The 21,234-nt window shown below is 36.5% G+C and overlaps 1 protein-coding gene across 1 annotated transcript in view; it reads right to left on the minus strand.

Moving 5' to 3' along the window:
- The window catches only part of adgra1 (adhesion G protein-coupled receptor A1), a 189,426-nt gene that overhangs the window by 158,030 nt on the left and 10,162 nt on the right, over positions 1-21,234 (minus strand). The window contains exon 2 of the mRNA XM_014469438.2: positions 6,860-6,931. Coding sequence (XP_014324924.1) covers positions 6,860-6,931 — 72 coding nt within the window. The remainder of the gene's footprint in view (positions 1-6,859; positions 6,932-21,234) is intronic.

Here is a 21,234-nt window from a genome sequence, read left to right on the forward strand (position 1 = left end):
TGTAAAAATCTTTAAAAATGCAAAAATAAAGACCATTTAGGAGCATAAATGTGATCTTTGACATTTTCTTGAAATAAAATCTTGTCCTACCTCGTTCATGTGAACTCTGTTTCCTGTCTCATCTTATGAGTTTTAGGTATTGTTACATCCCTAGTTTTCACGGATTCACCTGTCCGGAAATATTTCTGTGGAACATAACTGAGCTGAAATACCTGCAGCACTTTGACATGCCTCTGACAACTATTTGTAAAGCAGCCAATCCAGGAGTAAAATTGCTTTTCCTTGGTGCCGATTGGCTGTACCCACCAAGAGTGGAGAAAAAAAAGACGTTAGATGTTAGCTTCTGTGGAAAAGTTAAGACGATTACCACTGCAGCACGTACATAGGCTTGATTGACAGTGCTACAAACTTCCTGCTGGCTCTCTTTGGTGTTTTTGACTGGGATCTGTGTGTTTCTGCAGGTATGAAGCTAAATTTATTTTTATTATCTCATATTATACTGCCAGGACATAGTGACAGTTTTAACAAATACACAAAAAACATTCTTATTTAAGTTATCTACCGCTTTAAGGCAGCTAAATTATAGTTTGAAGTGAATGCCCAAATAAATAAAAGGGTTAGAGCCATTTATTCCAAATAATTAGAACAGCACACAGGCTCACTTAAAGCAAACAGACTCATTCACAAGACTCACACAAAAAGCAGCAGGATGTGCTTAGTAAACTTTCTTTTCAATATTAGCAATTAATTCTCAACACTGATATAATTTTTTAAATACCATCAGATGCACTTGGGGTCAGTGTGAAACACATGCATAAATAAAAGAGCAGCTTGGTGCTCTTACTTGGGCACTAGTCCAAATGGAAAGTGATGCTGCGTTATGTATTAAATTTATATGTCCACTCAGCGAAATGAGACAACAACATACTGTATATCCACTAATGTGTCTTATGTCAAACTTCCCACTGGTACATTGGTGTAAAGCAGCAAAATTAAAAGTTAAGTCTTAGAAGATAAAGGATACAACTCCAATCAAAATGTTAGTGATAAATTATTATTTAGCTAGAATATCAAACAAGGGATCATTGCAAGATGTAGATGTTTTTCATTTAAAATGAACAAAACTTTTTTTGCACAAAGTAATTTAGTTGAAGTGTAATTTTTTTACTTTGTACAACATAGCAGTAAAAATATCTGCAAACCTTGAGGCAGGAAAATGTTAAAGAATCAGACTTAAACTATGTTTTTAAAACTTACCTCTTGGAAACTCTTAAACATATTAGGTTTGCAAAAGTTGCAAAAAACTTTTCTTGTAATCAAAGGACAACACATCTGTTTTTCACAAATAAAGTACAACTTTCACAAATCAAAAACTGTATTTTAGAAAATCTGCAGTTCAGGTAGAATAAGTCGGTCCCAGTTGTCCTCCTCTCTGTTTTAATGTTTAGCTCAGGTTTGACCTGTCTAAGTTTTAACCAGAGAAGATTCAACATAATGTCCAGAGTCCTTACAAATCTGTGAAATAGATCTTAAAGTTTAAATAAGAATGTTTGAATGAAATTTTAGCTTGAGCACCAGCAGACAGATACAGCATAGAGCCATATTACCGTTTTTACTGTGCAAAACAAGAGGAAAAAAACTTTCCTCTTTCTGCAAAAAAGTCAGTCTAATAATTGTTATCATGCTGCCCCATTGTTGGGACACCACTCTGGGCAGTAAGCCATATAAAATATTAATAACAACCAGTGGGACATTTAGATATTTTTTAAATAATTTATAAAACTTTCTTTTCCTTTAATTAATGTGAAAAAAACATCTACCAATGAGGTTTATGTTTCACTTAGAGGCATGTGTTTTGCTAAAGATTTTATTGATATGACCAATGTCCTAATGATTATGAAATATATAAAATAACTGCGGAGCTTTGGCAGGCAAAAAAAGACGTCAAACACACTGAAGGCAAAGATGAACCCACACAATATAACTTAATCTAAATCCATGCAATAATGTTGGACATTCATGGGTCAATTTGCAGATGAAGGCCTATCCCTTATTTCCATCCACCTAAACCCTAACAGAGATGGATAACTATATAATGAATGGTAAATATGTGCTAAAAGCTAACCGAGAAGAGAAGGAAGGCAAACAGCCAGACAGGTCAGTCCAATTAAAGTGAGTGAATGTGTGTGCACTGACAGCTTTGTAACTACCACTGCCAGACCATCAAATGGCAATGGAGTCTCCCATGTTTGTTTTCCTATTATACACATTACATAAAGAAAGACTACATGACTCCAGTGCTAATTATTTTTTTAACCTACACGGCAAGAGACAAAGCACAAAGTGATTTGACACGTTAAGTTATGCATACTAATCAAAATAAATCTTCTATAATATAAGAGTGGATTTCTGGAGTTTACCCAGGCTGTTTGTGAAAGAAATTATCTCAAAGACGTTTTTGTTGTTAAAGATCTCTGCAGTCTGAATCCATTTCTCAGCAATGAGTAAACACTTTTCAAACACTGCCGGAGAGCAGCTTATTCCTCCTCGGCCAATAAAATACTTGCTCTGATTTTCTTCATTTCAATTGCTCCAAAAATAGTAGGAAAAATAAGCAGTCACTCTCATTTAAGCGTACTGTCAAAACATTTAAAAACAGTCACATGAAACCGTCTGAGTCCATTTTAGAGGATGTGGTGAAAAGAAAAGAAAAACAGCTCAGTAAATGTCTGAAATGATCAGGAAGATTTCTTTGTAGCAGCAGTTTCACTGTCCTATTTATGAGATATTGTACCAAAACTAACCAAAATGTCAAGGAGAATGAAAACAATTATTTGACTTTGATTAAATCCATCCTCCTTTTTCTTGCTTTTTTGTTTGAACAGAAAAAAAGAAACAAAGGACAAGGTGGGAAGAAATTATGACTGAGGTTTACCAGCTTCATCTGCTACTGTTTTAAATAGCAGCCAAAAATCTGTGATCAACGACATCCAGCAGAAGGAGAGAAGAGAGAAACAAGAAATGCCTGAATGTTTCTCCAAACTTGGTCAGAGATTTAGATAGGAAAATAAAATGATTTATACTTCTAAACAGAACTTTGGTTTATGTAAGGCTTTATCATATTTGTCTTTTGTTAAACAAAGGGGGAAAGAAACATTCAATCAATAGAGAAAAAATAATTTTTTTTTAGAGACAGTACTGTATGCAAATCTAACTTTAAGTAGCAAAAAATGTACCTTATGTTAAGGGTCTTTAATAAAAGATGATCAAAGACTTCCTAAATAATTTTTTTTCCAAGGAAAATGTCCAAATTCATGATTTAACCAATTCAATTTGTCACTAATTGCCACTTTGTAGCCATGGATATACCATTAATACTCATTTACTTAACCAGCATAATACATTGGTAATTTTATATTTTTATCATATTGATTATCATATTGTGCTAATCTGAAACCAGCTCGCTTTTTGTCAAAAATATTGGATATTCTTTCCATTTCTACTTTCTACAATTCTTATTGATAGTAAATTACTACACAAAGGCAAATTAGATATGATTGACTAAACAAACAAAAACATCCATTAATCTCTGACCTGTCACTTTCTAAGAAACATTCACTTTGGCTTATAGTTGCCAAATTAATAATTACTTTCCCAAATATTCAACATATAGTCTTGCATTTGTACATACATTTTTCTGCAACACCATTGGAAGGATACATCCTTCAGTGATGTACCACTCCTCCATCAATCACCGCCCAGGCACTCATTCATGAGGAAGACTGAGTAAACGTCACTTTCTTTATAAAAATGAGAGTTGCAAAACTTTGGAAAGATGCCTCCTTGCACATCTGATATCCACTTCTCCGAATGAGCTATTGCAGATGCCACCTAGAATTCTGATATTGCTTTTGTCCTGAGTTGAAGCAACTTCTGTCCATCCAGCTGGACTTCAAATACCTCTGGCTAGATAAATAATGTTTGGTCAGGCAGACAGGGGAAAAAACAGCATTTCCTTTCAGTTAAGGATGAATTAATGTCATGTGAAACAATGAATCTGTACAAGTTTTGCTAAGGTTCAGGGCCAATGGAAAAATAAACATCTTGTTTTCTGCTAATGGGATATTTGACATTGTTTCAACAATCTGACCTTCTGATTAAGTCATTTATTTTTAAAATTGTGTTTTCAGTCCAAATTTGCCATTTAAAAAAATATTGTCTTTTAGAAGCTTCAAAATGTGACAGAATTAGCATGAGAACTGAAAACTATGCCAGTCTCATCGATGCCACACAGGCCCTTAACAGTGAGGCCTTCTGCGGTGGGAACCTTTGATAAAGCGAGACTCTGTGTACCGAACAGAGAACAGTGATGAGCTTTGTTTTTGCTTTACCCCTGTGGGACTCATTTTGGCTGACGGTAATGGGCCGGTGTCCATATGGGGGGATACAGGCCATCATCCAACAGACAGGGGCCCTGCATTTAAGAAGACACTATCTGCTGTACCCAGATAAATCTCTTTGGAAGCCGTTTTCCTCAGAGAACTCAAATTTTATGGTGACCTCAGATGGTGATGAGGAAAATTATGATGAGAATAATAAAACATTATCATAAGAACCTATGACGTTTGTGCTCAGAAAGCTGAAAGGCAAAAAGAAATCCAGCAACCAACATAAAGGGAAGAGAGAGTACTGATTATTTTTTAAATATGGTCCCAATAAAAAAAAATTATAAAAATGGTGAACATATAAGATTAGCTAATGCTTGTACCATTGTGTGATGCTTTCTATGTTTTTAAGGTTGTGGATTAAACATCTACAACTTAAATTTTTCCAAATTTTGTGTGTCTAGCATGTTGAGTAGCTAATGTCAACCTGACAGCTAAATGTTACTATTAAACTTGATGTTAGCGACACTAATGTACAAAAGTGATTTGCTTTATTTGTTATTTAAGTTGTCAGACTAGTGTTAAAGTGGTCCTGATCAGTAAATATGCAGAAAGTCTTTCTGAGTTTTCTTCGGACATAAAACTTTTCTTTATTTTCATTGGCTTTGAAAAGTGTTCAGACCCTTGTTAAAATGAAATTCCTCATCATGAGCACCTGCTAATGCTATAAAATGGACGAGCAAATAAAAAAAGACCACAGAAATAAGAATATTTAAAATAAAAATAAATTTATAAGGTGTTTTATTTAGTGTGTGTGCTCAGACTGGTACAGACGGACAGATCGATAAGAAGTCCATTTCCAGTTTCCAGATGAGAAAACTTTCAGAATCTGCTTTAAATGAGTTTTCAACGTTTGACAAAATAAATCTCACTTACTGGACACAAACTATACATTTGAATAATAATGACCTAAGACATTTGCTCAGCACTGTATATCACCATATGCTACATCCTCACTCACCAATTGCAGTTTTGACTGGCACAACCCCATAAAAAGCAAACAAGGGCTGTAACAGTTGGTTAAAAATCTATGTTGACTGATCTGCACAGTTAAATTTCTTTTACATCTATCAGGTTTGGATAGGAAAATAATTCCTCACAATGAAGGACTGATGAAAAAATAAATAAATAAGAAAACGGTCTGACTAATGCAAGTGGTAAATACAAAAGATGTTGTAGAAAAGCTACATTTCCACTGCTGCTTTAAAAGGTGTGTTTGTTTAGCTGTACTGGGGCTAGCTGCTACAGTGCTGGTGCAAACACATGCCCTATTAGACTTGTCAATCAGCTGCCAATTCAGCTCAACCATCCTGTCCAGTCATCTAGCCAACCGTCCAAGCAGAAAGTTGGTCAGCTGGGGCAGACGAAGGAACATCTGGCTGCCACTTTCAACTCACTGTGGCTACCTGGCTTTGCATCGGCTGCTGGCGCCTTACTGCCAAAGGCTGCCTGAGGGAAAGGTGGACGAACAGAACACGTCCATGGAGCGGGCCAAGGGGAGGCATAGGCCACACAAAGCGCTGCTCTGAAAGGGCGGCCACAGCAAACATTTGGCCGAGCGCCTTTAAAATCCAGCCATTCATTACTGCAGTGGAGCTGGAGGGATGAAAGTAGATATTTTCAATGTGACTAATAAGACCCAGAGAGACGGGTGACATCATGTGATAGGTCCACCAACGTCACAAAAGTGGACACAATCATTCCACTGACAATATTCCAGTGTGGATTGAGCTGTCAACTAGTCAGGGAGACAGGGACCAAACTGACTATCATAATTTTCACACCAGTCACCGTTGTAGCCTGTGGGTGTGTGTGTGAGTGTGTGTAGGCGTGTGCTTCCATGTGGATGACTGACTGAAGGAGAGTGGGGTATCAAGCTGTCTGCTCTGTGTGGTGTTGGCCTCTCTTCTGATTTCCTAATCAGTAGCCAATGTCAGTGTCACCATCAGGTGGAAAATCAGCGATCACTGCGCTGGACGGAGGTGAGAGCAATCAATAGATGACTTCAGGGGGCAAAGCTGGGGCAACCGACACAGAGCTTATAATCAGGCTTCATGAATGCAACCCTCTGGGACTCTGCATGCGGTACAAGACTCATCGACATGGACATGGCTCGTCAGTCGCGCAGTCAAACCTCACTGATCTTGTATCGCATTAGTCTTTCATATAATGTGCCATTTTATCCCCTTTTAAGACTTTTTACTGCTGCAGTGCAAGTCAAGCACAAGAGGAAGGAGTTTAAAAAACACTGGAGAGTCTCCTGCAGGGTAGAAACTGACAAAGATCTCCTAATTCCCACCATGTTCCCTGTTTGCCTTTTTACCGCTTAAAAGCACAATACTGCTGCCGTGATGACAGCTACTAGGACTCTGGGGAGGACAAAGCAGTTAAGAGTGCTTGATTTAAGTACTTACAGCTTTTCCAGGGCGGCCAAGCCATAGAAGGAGCCGTTTCTCAGCAGCGAGATCTTGTTGTTACTCAGGTTTCTGTTTAAAGTGGAGAGAAAAAGAAGAAGTCAAGGTGAGCTGACAGACCGAGAAAGCTGAGGTACATTTATAATAGGGATGTAACAAGATTTCACAGCAAGACATCCCGTAATACTAAAACACCACTATTTTTTTTTTCCTAAAGTGAAAAATAACTTGTGAAGAACAGCCAGTTACTTTCAGAATGTCTTCATCTGGTGAATTAGGTGGAAGTTATTTTCACAAGCATGAGTCAATTTTTGGGACTTTTAAGATTTGTTGATACTATTTAATGGTATCAACAATGGTTCAATTATTCAGGCACCATTTGGGGTGGAAAAAAAAACAAATACCCATGATTTGCACCAGCAGAATGCTGCAACAGGCTAACTTTGTATCTGTGTCACAGCCTCCTATTGGTGTGAAGTTAAAGCACTTTTTAATGAGTCTGCAGATGACCAAAACACTTCAATAAATATTTCTCATTGAGTTTGGAGCAACTCTACACCATATATCATTCAGCTTAAGAGCCCTCCAGCCTCTCTGGCACTTTCTTTGGTATTTCATTGAAAGAACCTTAAACCATCATAATGGTATGATAGAAATATTTAAGATCAGAATCAGAATAGCTTTACCTGCCAAGTTTGTGTGCAAAATTGGCCACATTTTGAACACATTTAGGAATTTTGCAATATTTGTAATTTTGTATAATGGTAAATGTGATGGCTATGTCCACAATGTGTGGGGTCTGCATTGATGTTAGCAGAAGAGGAGGGGAGGTCATCTGGGTCGTAATCCCCAGGTGTTTCTGATCGCACCAGTGGATCAGTGAATCCACCTCCTGACTGAACACAGACTCATCAGACTCATAACTGTTCTGGATCAGACCAAGGTCAGCAAACTTCAGGAGTTTTGCAGACATGTCAGCTGAGGTGTAGTCATTTTTGCACAAAGAAAAGAGGAGTATGGTATCAAAGTATTAAAACTGCAAAGTTTTACATCCTTAGTATACGTTGATGTCAGTAATCAACTCATGCCATTTTTAACTATGACAAAAATAGAGTTGTTGAAAATTGCCTAGTCAAATGGCTGATGAATTGTTTATCTTATTTGGATATGCTGGTGAGTGATAAGGATTTTAGTCTGATGAGGCTGCAGATGTAAATTACTCATCCAAGCCACGTTCAAGACTTGTTTATTGCTGTTTCTGTTTGAGACGGGTAATGATCCAAGATCCTCTGCTTCTCCATGTCAAAATATCAGTGTAATGGCAGTTCTCCCAGAAACGCCATTTCAGCACAATTCAGTCATCCATTGGACAGCGTCACTACACTGAACAAATCAATGAAAGGCACAACAGGAATATTTGGGTGATGAATTCATATTCAGGAGAGTCTGTGCTTTCATTTTGATTATTTCAGTGGCAGCTGTCTCTGCATTTCCTTTTTTTCTTTTGTTTTGAATGAATTATTGCTGTGCTGAATGTAAAATGATAAACTGTATGTTTCTCTGAGTAATGCATTAGTCTGACAAAAATAGAAAAATAGTCCTCACTGACAGCCCAAAACACCCCAACACGCACACACACACACACCCACCCTTGTCTTATTATTCAGCCCACTGGGTCTTGCAGCTCAATTTTTTTCTCAAACCTGAACACAACAGAGCAAAAAACCAGGCAGGAAAACAAACACATACTCAGAACATACAATGCCTTCCCTTCTGGTACCTCAACAATGCTCTGCTAAATTTCCCAAGTATATCACACCTTCAAAATACAACTGAGCTGACACATCAAATCCAAACCAAAATCTCATACATCTAAAGAATCAGGATAGCAAATTTTGCCACCGAAGGAAATAAACTCTCAGTGGATATAATCAGGTGTTTTGTTACTATTTGCAACCTGCAGCTCAGGCAAGACATTTCACAGACAAAAGTCCAATTCTCCTTTGAGATATCACCAGGAGAGCCTATAGCTCTCAGTCTGTCAATGTTGAACTGAGCAACTCATGGGGCCTTTAGAGGTAGACAGGCAGAAACAACAAAGGAATGCAACAACTGCAAGACTTCAAGTTGAAAATAAAGAAAGCCCCTGCTTTAAAATGACAATACACAAAACAGGAAGTTTTTGTTTCCTATGATAACACAGTCAATAACTTACTGATTATTCCTTAATTGAATGTTTATGAACAATGGCCTTAATAAGGAGCTTTAGATGGGGAACTGGACGTAACGTTACAGCATCTGTAGCACCGTTGCCTTGCAAGAAGTAGGTCCCAGGTTTAAATCAGACCATGCTAAGCCCTCACATGTTCAATATGATTTCCAATATTGCACTCTTATCCCTTAAAGCTACAGTATGTAACTTTTACAAAAGAAAAGCTGTTTTTTTACATATTTGCATAAACCTGTCAATCAAGCTTGTGTATTCACTGCTCAATGTGCTAATGGCAAAGAAACAAGTTACTGTCACAGGAAAACTGTTTATCTGAAATCAACAGTGGCCTTTCTAACTAACCTGAGCATTCCTGGCAGGCTCTGCCATTGAGAAGGTGCTGTAGGATAGCAGAGGACAAGCATGACTGAGAGCGTTAAGACCTTCCTCCTAACTCTGATTGGTTGTTTCTGACCAAGTTGTGTATTTCTGTAATTAGTACTGGGAGCAGTTTAATGTACTGAAAGCTCTAATCCGTCTTATATAATGCTGTCACAACAATGTGACTTTCTTTTCTTTTTACTCAAGCTACATACTCTACTGTAGATATAAATCCAATAAAGATGCCCTTGTTGGTTTAAATTTTTTTCAATTTAAACATAAAAACATTCCAAACTCAGAAAATTAACATTGAGAAAAACAAAGTGTGGCTAAAAGCAATAAATAAGTGTCTCATGTAAGCAATATGTGCCACAACTTCTAAGATTCTTTCAAAGCTGGATCTAAAGCCAAAGTCTTTGTCTCTACTGAAATAATTTCAACACCATTCATGAAGAACTTTCAACAGATTCATTACTTTGACTTTCATTTTGGTATTAGTACCAGAAAGATGCGAAGGTATTGACAGATCTAGAATAAGCTCCTCTCGGGCCAGTAGGGGAGCCAGTAATGATAAATATAGCGCTCATTCTGCACCCAAGTTTCAAATCATTTTAAATGCACACAGGATGATGATTCCGGTTTTTATATCTGCTGAAATATTGATTGTTGCAGCCAGCTCTTGAATCATCCACTGAAGGCCCGTTTCCTCTCTCTCCCTCTCTCTCTCTCTGGCGCTGTGGATAGCAGCCTGCCCCATGTGATCAGCTTGCCTTGAGCGCCCCTCTGCATGTGTGATGTTGTGCATCTCCTGTCAACAAACGACCACCCCCACTCACAGGTTCTCACAAGGTCAGATTCTTCCATCACCCTCCTGCACCGTCCTCCTTTAACAAGCCTGGCTCTGGGAATAATTGGCCAGGTTTAGCAAGAGGGGGGTAATTGGGACGTGTCGCTAGCCTCCACTGTGACGACAGAGCACTCGTTAGAGCTGCAAGGAAACGTATACTCAATTTTAACTCTAGGATTAAGCAGTGAGGTCCCACAATGAGTTGTGCTGAGTGGGCAAACTGCTGGCCAAACTGCCAGGGGGGCGGAGTGGAAGTGTGTCCACTGAAAATGTTGAGGTGAAGATTCTCAATGCAGCAAAATCAGCCGGCTAAATGTTTGTCAGTGTGGTCACACAGATGGAAGAAACTGCGTGTGTGTGTGAGCATATTTTTCCTAATATAACCAGACAATCAAATGTGTATGTTAAATGACTGTGCACTGTATTTAAGGATCTTCAATGACTATTGCTAGTTGTCATAACAACAAGTTATGTCTTGAAATCAGGATGGACACAAAGTTGAATCTGAAATTTGGATACAAGCTTCCAAGAACATCTTAACACATTTTAAGATGCACCTTCATTGTAAGATTAATCAAAAAGCCAGATAAATTTAGCAGTCAGACAGACATAACACATTAGAAATATGGTTAATCTTTCAACTCCATATCACCATTATATGCAGTGTATAGACATCTGATAAGAGCCATTTATCATCAAGGTTTCAGAATAGATCGCCTGTAAAAGCACAAACCATCTACTTATTATTTCCCAGCCAATATCCCAGAAAATTCAAGCTGATTTGCAAAATATTACAGTAATAGTCTTGTTGTTTAGGTTGAGAGATTATTTTTTATACCTCCAATGCTCCTCTCTAGTGCTCTCTCTGACTTGGTTTCAGTTCAAGGATGGCAGTAGTTTATGATTGCCGTGGCCCCTGTTGGTCCAGTGGGGGTGGACAGTTGACCTGCCTTCACCGGGTTCGCATAGAGTTTAATGCCTTAGTAGTCAATATATCCTTCTGCATCCTTCTGCCAAAAGACAAAGCAGTGGATCTGCTGCAAGAAGAGTTCTGAACTTAAATTGAACAAAAGTTTGGAGGAAACATTGCTGACCAAAGAGTTGCATTGCTTTCTTTTGGCAAGTTCTCCTACTGCAGGATGGCAAGATATGCTTTCCTTTCCAAGTGCTAAATGTCAGTGAAACAAGGACTTTGTGAATATCCTCCAGACAAGAGAAACAATTTGAATTTTGAGTTTTCATTATCTATAAGCAGAGGTAGGTAAAAACAATCAGCATTCTTGAGTAACTTTATATAAATGAACTTCTATGAATAAGTTTTACTCCTATTAGTATGTGAGTGCAATCTCTGGCTACTTTACTCACCTCAAGTTACTTCACTTTAACAAGAGTGTTTCAACTAAAATTGCCCTTGTCAACTTCTGGTGGTTCATTGAATGTTCATCTACTGAACAAACAGTAAATAAATAGATATGGTCACTGGAAGTACTTTGCACTGTTCTAACATGAACATTATTTACTGGAAATATTGGTTTAAATATTTCATCTTGTAGAAAACAGATTTGAAAGTATGCGTTTCTTCTGCCTGAATTTGTTAAGTTGTAATGATGTGGTTTACATTTACTCATCATTTTATATTTTGTCCATATAATTACATAATTTTCACTAATTCAATCAGATTAAACTGTACTGCTAGTACTCAGTACCTAAGTAGCCTTTTTACGAATTAAGTAATTTTTTGCCTATGTTTTACTTCTACTCTTGAATATACTAAAGTAAAAAGAAAAGTGTTTTAATTTTCCCAGTTCATCACAGCAGCAAGTATATTACTGTTTGCACTAAATCTAAAACAAACTACACTTGTTGCATTGAATTTCTGAAATCAAAAATTATTTAATAATATTACAATTCATTCAGATGCACCTGTATGTGTCATCTTATAATCTAAAGACATCACTAGCAATGAATGCAGTGTATAGATATTCAATTAGTTTTGTGATTTAAAAAATGCATTAAATTATGGTTTATTCTTGATAATTTTAAGTGACCAAGCACATACCTAAAGCAGGAAAGTGAGATCTGACAAAGAAAGACCCCTAACACATACTTGAGGTCTCTTGCATTAATTACTCTGTTGAAATTGCTCGCCAGTATTGTGCACTAATGCATCGGACTGCAGGATAATTGCAGCAGATCCCCTCAAATCCTGTAAAGTCGGCCTCTTTGCATTTGAATATTTCCAGCTCATCACAGCAGCAAGTGATTGTTTTTCAAATCTGGGGATCATGTTTCTTGAAATTTCAGATAACTTGATTTTTCTTTTTGTGTTGAGTTCATGTGTTTCACCAAGATCATGAGAAAAAAAAGTTTAAATAATCACAGCTGTATTTTCAATGTAATATTAGACCAATGTAACCAAAAGTTTAAATTCTCGGCTCCTAATCTGTATTCAAAATGTAAACAGACAGTCATATTCATGGTGTCATACTTTTGGGTCAGGCGCAAAATTATTCATACCTGTGTCAGATTTTTTTTAATTTCGCAAAGATGTTTCTTCTGACTGTAAGAGCAAACAATTATGATAATGGCAACAAGGCATTCCAACCTCAACAACTTGAAAATCATCACTAAAATAATGATCAAAATACTAGTGGAAAGGTTAGCTATAAGCTTTATTCTTAGCTAACAGTACTTAAGGCACTGTAAGTCAAGTTTCTCCCAGGATACCACACAAATTAGTCTCTTGTAGCTTATATAACTGCATTTCTCTGAGTTTGTACTGAAACAAAAGAAAACTGCAGCAGCAGTCCTCAACATGCATGAAGTGGCCGAATGGGGTGAGAAAATGTTTAAACAGGTAATTTTCAGTGAAAGAAATACTTTGACACCAAAATCTATCAAAATAACACAGCTTGTTTTAGCTCTGTTTGAAAATATTCAATCTTAACCATTTTACGTTTTGTAATGCTGCAGCGTTTCATGTATTTCATTGTGATATAGTGTGTTAGACCAACACAAAGTAGAGCAAAACTGTGACTGTGAAGTGAAAAGGTCATGTTTATTTAAAAAAAAAAAAAACTATCTGAAAAGTGTGGCATGTATTTTTATTCATCTGCCATTGTCGAATGAATTACGGCTGTGGGTTTTGAAGGATTTTCGCGGTATGTTGCTACCAGCTTTGCACATAGAGGTTTAAACTGTTTGCATATTGTCCGTTGCTGTATAACTCAAGGTCAATCAAACTGGATGTAAAGTTTTATTGAACATACATTTTCAAGTCTTGTCAAAGTTTTCAGATGAATGTGCTTTGATCTGGGGGCATGTTTACAGCACGTTTCCTGGGTTACCACTGGCCTTTTGGCTACTTTCTGATTCACACTCTCCGTGACCAGCATTTCCGTTTCGGTGAGTGTCCAAGTATTGAATGGTTTACATTGGTTGCCACATGCTTTGTTGTCAGATAAAGTTCTGTGAGATGTTTAAAGTTTAGGATATTGTTATGTAACCTAATCTGTGCTTTAAACCTCAACACAGCCTTAACTACGACATGCCTGCTGTTTCTTGGTCTTTATGATGCTTATATAGGTATAACAGAGTACGAGTGGATGAATACAAATGTAAAAAAAAAAAAAAAAGCATGAATTATTTATTTCCATGTTTTTTTTTGTATTTTCTTGTGCTACTTCGTGTTGGTCTACCACATAAAAACAGTAGCGGTATTCTGGCAAAAAGTCAAGACACCAAAACAGTCCTCTGTATTCTGTATCTCTTCTCCTATCTGCTCCCTTGGTTGCGTCACTTCTCTCAACGGAAAGACTTTCCAGTAAAGGACAGACTGATCATGTTTGTACAAACTCAAGTGTGTCCTGTGCTGCTCTGTATATCCGCGTCTGCTTGCAGACCCCTGCATGCATATTTCAGGTCCTGTGTAATGTCCAGGAAATCCCAGACAAAAAAAAAAAAAAAACTGAATTGAACATTGTGTAAACAGCCCATGACAAACTTCTGGAGGAGCCCTTCAACTGTCTATTTATATTATTAATTGTGCTCTCTGTAGATAAGCCGCTTTCAACAAGGGAGGAGTGCACAGACTCAGGATTGTCTCTATGGATTGCAACAAATGGCACATGTCACTGCTTACTGTGTTCCAGCCACAGCCAAATACTGTGGGCTGATTAAATCATTTCATTATAAATTGCTTCCAATATGCCAAAAAATCTGCAATCTTTTAAAATGGTCTTAGTTCAACAGTTTTTCAGCTTTCTGAAGGTATTTCAAAATTGTGCTTGCTGATTTTTTCACTCATTCTATCAATTTCACACAATCCAGTGACAACAGCTTAATGTGTGAAACATAAGGAGAGTAATAGACCGAAAAAACTAAGAACAGCGGATTAAGAATAAGATTTTTACAATACGAGATACTTCCATAAAAATGCACCAAGATATAAAACTAAACATATATATTTATCCAACTGCTTTTATTTGAATTAGATAAACACCATTTATTCCTACTGCTGCTAAAATAATTTTGCAATACAATCAAACTATTCTAGAGAGCATTATTTATAATATTAACCTGTTCTGTAAAAATACTGAAAATATCTGGAACAACATAACCAAAAAATATTTGTTTTGAAAACTTTGGTTGATCCGGTCATCTGAAAACGAGCCAATGCAAAACACAAACTAATTAAAACTGAAATTTAGTTTTTTTTTAAAAGATCCAGACCTAACACTGACCTTAATGAAATATCCATCATTTAATTATTAACTGTATGAAACCTTTTCAGCAATGGCCTTATTTTTGCTAAAATACAATTATCTGTCCATTATACTGTTGTCTTTGACATCTCTCATTGAGAAAAGTAATCTGAATAAATTAATTTCTGATTGGTTATTGGAAAGGTATTGTTTCTAAATCAGAGAAGTCCAACTTTGAGTTGAAGATAAGAAAAAGACTACTTTAAGAAGTTTAACCAGATAAAATGAGGAAAAGTTAAAAAAAGATGAAAAGAGTAACGTCTCTGTCAAAGAACTCATTATTTCACACAAACCTTTAAAAGTTCTTCAAAGTAAAAGAAGAAAAGGAATCTATGAGTAGATTAATTGTATAACATTTATCAAAAGACAAAACAAAAAATCAAAACTACAATGACACCTTACTTCTTTGTAACAACAGCAATAAAAATACAAGAACTTGTCCAAACTGCTATATTTGACATCCTTCAGAGAGAAGAAAATAATTTCTGAATGGCTGCTAATAAAAACCCTTAGGATCCAATTTATTTTCAGTTATATGCTAAATTGTCTGCACAACGTTGGTGTGTGCAGATCAGAGAATAGTCTTTGTACAGTCAGTGGGGTTTTTTTTGTCTACGTTCCATAGCCTTGGTTGTTAGAAGAGTCTTTTCTCTCTTTTTTTTTTTAAATCAGAGAAGTGTGATTTAGAGTTGAGGTCAAGAGAAAGAGAACATTTTACAGAGCCCAAACTGAAAAAAATGAGGGAAAGTTCAAAAAGCTGAAAAAAAGAGTACTTTTTGTCATTTTCCAAGGAGTCAGAATTTCTCTCAAACCTTTAAAGGTGAAGGCTCTTAAAAGTGAAAGAAAAAAAGGAATAAATAAATATACTAATTGTGTAAAAAATGATGAAAGGATTGATTGTTAATATCAAAACTGTAAAAATATCCTACAATAAAATGTTTAAAACACTTGCAAAGAGTTTACTCTGAAATACACAAGATGTAGTTCGTATAGACTGCCAGATGCTGCATTCAGTTGTAAGACAAATTTGAAATGTCATTAAAAATATGAAGACAAATGATTATCTAACATACATGTACATCTAGAAAAGAAAGTGAAACTCGTTATGCAACTTTATTTTAAAAAAGTGAAATAGCTAAAACTATTCTTGCAATTTTGATTATTATGACTTGCAGATAATAAAAACCCAACATTCAGAGTCTAAGAAAAGTGAAACAAAATCGCAAAATATCAATACACATATGATATTATAGACATACATTTCAGTATTCTGAAAAGTGTGTTTAATTCCAGGCTTTATTCTCCTGTTGTGGAGGATGTCACTCACTGATTTTTGATATTTTACTTTTTCACAATGTTCTAATTTTCTGACAGGCTGAATTTGTGATTTTCATTTACTGTAAGCCATAATCCTCAGAATTACAAGAAATAAAGACTTGAAACTTTTCTCTATGTGTGATGAAGCCATGTTGAATGAGTTTCACTTCCTGAAATTGGTGAAAAAAATAGCAAACCTTTCCATGCTATTGTACATGTAAATAAAAAGTATATAATTGTGTTTTGTTTTTGGTTTTTTTGGATCTAATCATTTGAACAAAATCTCAAACAAACACTGGAATTTGATTACTTAAAAGTGTCTAAAAATGATTGATGAGGAAAAACTAAAAAGGTAATTTATGTAGACAAGGAGAAAATCAGATTTGAAATACACTGAATGAACACAGTTTCTTTCAGTCTAAGACCAACGTTTGTCTGACACAATGATACAACCAGATTCTTTTTTAACATTATGTTGTTCATCAACCATAAACTCTACATCCTCCTGAGTTTTTTGCTCCGGCTGGAAACATGTAAAAATACATCTCTTACCCAGGTGCAAGAAATTACTTTCCATAAAGATGTAAAAGGCTCTTAAAAATCCATTTCTTCAGGATGTTATGTTTTAGATGAATACATTTAGAGTACATTTAAAATGTTAGGTTTAGCTGATTAAAACTAAATAGTTCTCTCATTAATTAATAAAGTTTGAATAATTTTCCTGAAAATGCATCTCATTTCTTGGTCAATTACTGCAAAAGTGGATCTGTTGACCTACACTATCAAAAGTGAAGGGAAAAAAATGACTCAATAACAACAATGAACTTCTTCTTAGAGACAAAGAAAAATAACCAAACATTATTGTTGCTTCACAATAACAGAATCCAAGGTACATTTTATGAAATTCATATCCCTCCTTCCCCAGATTTCATATCAGCTCAGCTAAGCTCTGCTTCTTCAGCCTCCTCCACTGTTGGGATATTTCTGGGAGGTCTGACCAGAGTTCTCCCCCTGCAAACCATCCTGGCTGCCATGCAGCATACATGTTTGACTGGAGATTATTATTACAGGAGAACGGAAACAGAAATAGCTCCTGCAGAAGCAGTCCACTGCAGTGATCTAACGCACCAATCCAGCAGAGATTATAATGTCAACTAGTTTAAGACACAAATATGGAAAGAAAGTTTTAAAAACAAAGTTCCAGATGACAGACATGCTGTTTTACTATCACCCCTGGCAGAAATGAATGTAATAAAACAATTATTATGAGCAACAAGGAAAAAGTGATCTTTTCACTCTGTGAAATGGTGAAAATAGTAGCAGAGACTTGGATACGTAACTTCAAGGGTCTGACAGCAGGTTTTAGCTTTAATGAAACCACTGCCAGTTCTACCTTCTACATAAAAAAGGGAAGAGCACAACATGAATATCAGTTGAAGTTCTGAGCAGCAGGTGCTACACAATAACCAGCATTAAAACAACAGTGAAAAATACATAAAAAGAGGTAGTTTGAGTGATAAGAATACCTATTAGTTAGCAGACAGCTCTGTACATGTAGGCTCACTTTGAAACTGCCTGGTTGCACACAAACAGAATCAAGAGATCAGCTCCTAAACCAGGACACACAGCTGGCACCACGGCTCCTGTGTGACAGACAGGGAAGCTCAATCACTCCCCACGGAGAAAATACACGACAGCACTGAGGTTTTATTCAGGATGTCTTACTGTGAGTCAGACAACGGGAAAAACCAACAGGCTTCCGAGTTCACCTCTTTTGCTCCTTCTAATTTATGGCTTTTTGCATAACTTTGGTATTTAACACTGTCAAGTATCTATAGCACACACACCATCCTTCATTGCTTAATATTTTGCACATGTAAGCTTGCGTTTTGGCAGATTGTTGGTTATTCAAACCCAATTTATAACCTCCTTCTTCAGCAGTTGTGATCTCTAGATCATCAAATCATTATTTTTTAAAGCAAAACGTCTGTTTCTTTAAAGCGCGCCACATGATTGATGACCAGACAACTTCAGGCAGCTCAACTGCAGGTCAGCAGGTCTGCGCCAGTTCCTGATGATATAACAATATAGTTGCACTGAAATGTCAAGGAAGACCCAATAAAATACTTACAATTTATAACTAACTTCATCTGTCACTAGCTATTAGATAGACAAGAACAGTGAGGCCGGGGCCAAGCTGCGAGGGAGCGCCGATAACACAAGGGCAGATTTTCTTAGCTTTAGGAATTGCAAAGTGAAAAAGTGGCAGGATCTAAAAGTGTTCCCCCCTCTGGAGCCTAGATGACTCACCCATCCAAAGATGAAACCTTTTGCTTTTTATAACAGAAAAGGTTTCACTGGAAAATGCACAGCAGAAGCCAACAGGGGGGCAGAGAAGACGAGACAGGCACCACTCCTCTCAGAAAGACGGCACATAGAACATTTTTATCAGAGTCCTTTCGGTCGTGTCTGTGTAGATTAACAGCAGGCTCTCCGTGTCGATGTGTGTCAAAGCCATTAATGCATTTTACACTCTCCGTTTCTTGATCTGCTGTGTGCCAACGTGGTTTGTCAATGAGCTAATGCACAAGAGTACATAGAGGGGCTGGGTGTGTGTGTGCATGTGTGTGTGCGTGCAATAAAATATTCATGGATAAGTACTCAGAACTCTGAAGAGGGTAGAGCACAAACAGCACCTCGGCAGACAAGAAAAAAAGCCCCCGAGGAATAACAGTGAGGAAGAATAACAAAGATAGAGTGAATAAAAGAGGGGCAGAGAAAAGAATACACACAATTTTATTTATAGTGATGCAATATCTATGATATGCTGTCATGCTATATTTATTTAAAATGACAAAAGTAGATCAATTTAAATTTTTCTTTATTGTTCAGTACATGTTCAAACAAACTATCTGCAATGTAGTAGCAAAATATACAAAATACAACACTTGAGCTGCTTTTTATTTGGCTGTTTCATGCGTTCTAAACCTCCTTCACAAAAGATTAAGAGGATCTCCAAAATCTCACAGACCAAGCAGTAATATAGAAAAGCCTTAATTTAGTATGAAGACAACAAATAGAAGAGCAGTGAACTACCCTGAGCATGAAAACCTCACTGACGCCTTCTTGTTCAACTTTTTATTGACAGTATTTATTCAAATTAACCTCAACATCTAAAAACTAAACACAAAAAGTATATCACCAATCTAAGGCAAAGAAAAAAGATAGCGGGAGTAACCAGAGAGAACTCGCACATGCACAGGAAGAACCTGGAAACTCTATGCAGAAAGACTAGAAACTGGGATTCAAACCCAAACCCTGCAGGCCAAAAGCAAAACTGACTGCTCCACCGTGCAACCCAGAAGTAACACATTGAAAATAAAATAGAAAAAAAGTATCAATAAATTGCCTAATACATAAAATAAATAGGAATTATTTTGACTCATTACTGATAATGTGATGTTTTTTTGACCAATAAAAATCTTAATACTTCAGTGAACTAAGGTAATAAAACCTAATTGACATGTAAATAAATTAGATTTGAATTTTAAGTTCCACAGATTTATTCTATTACTGTTTTGACACAACAGAGAAGCAAGTTTTGCACATCACATATATTTGATCCATACCAGCGTCTTCAAAACCAACATCTTCAGCACAAATTATTTTTAATTCAAAAGAAGAATGATCAAATAAAATAAAAATTGAACATGCCAAATTTCGCATTTAAGCTGGCAGTTGTGCTTTTTATTACTACAAAGGCTTACTTTAATTCTTGCTTTGATGCTTTTTCAATTAGATCAATAGAACAGCTAAATTGTGTCTTCCCTTGGTCTGACAGCAGTTTATTAACCTAATTTTAGGGATTTAATGAAGAAAACAGTTTACATTCTAGGTTCTATAAATCCCACAAATCAGAGTAGCACGTGTAGGTTTCCTTTAATTCATTTTCTCATCAATCAGTTCTGGGTCATACGGGGCTGGTACTAATGTCCAGCAATCAATAGGCAAGTTGCAGCGCACCCTGGACAGATTGCCAATCCATCGCAGGGTTACACAGAAACACACATGGGACAGGCAAAAATACATGCATGCAGTCACATGTAAGGGCAATTTTAGAGCAGCCAATTAACCCTCTATGGCATGGCGTTGCCCTCAGGCAACAAACCACATAGCTGTACCTCACATTGCTCCTTTATTTTATTTTTTGGGGGGCATGATTTTTGACATATTTTTGTCCAAAAAATAGTTCTTTTATGAATATAGTTTTTGTTTGATTTGTATTTCATTTCTCATAATCAGTGTAGACAATCTTGGTGTTCTAGACCAATGTTACCCTGAGGCAACAAACCCAAATCTGGTTCCAGGAGGTGTCAGAGTCCGATTTTATGATTGACATGTAATTAGGGACCACCAAGCTCCCAAAGAATGCAGGAAAATATTTCTTCCCCACAAAAATAAAAAGTCATGCCATAGAGGGTTAAGCAAACATGAATATAGTTGGATGCTGGGGAGAAGCCTGAATCCCTGAATGCACTTAGAGAACATGCAAACAGAAAGATCTCCACCTGGATTCATTCTCAGGATCTTTATTACTGTGAGGCAACAGTGTAAACATCTGTTGCTCCATGAAGCTGCAGCATGTGTTATGTATTATTTAAATAAATTAACTTTGCCTCATATGTGTATTAGAGTAGGCAATTTCTAAAATATTTTAGTAGGACCCTTTTTTTAAAAAAAAAATTAGACTAATATGTTTGCACATACATTCAAAATGGGAAAGTTAAATTAAACCCACATGCTCCACACTCAGCAGGTAAATCATAAAAAACAGCACAAACAGTATGCAAATTGAGCA

This window comes from Xiphophorus maculatus, chromosome 22 (genome assembly GCF_002775205.1).
Source record: "Xiphophorus maculatus strain JP 163 A chromosome 22, X_maculatus-5.0-male, whole genome shotgun sequence".
NCBI classification, from domain to species: domain Eukaryota; kingdom Metazoa; phylum Chordata; class Actinopteri; order Cyprinodontiformes; family Poeciliidae; genus Xiphophorus; species Xiphophorus maculatus.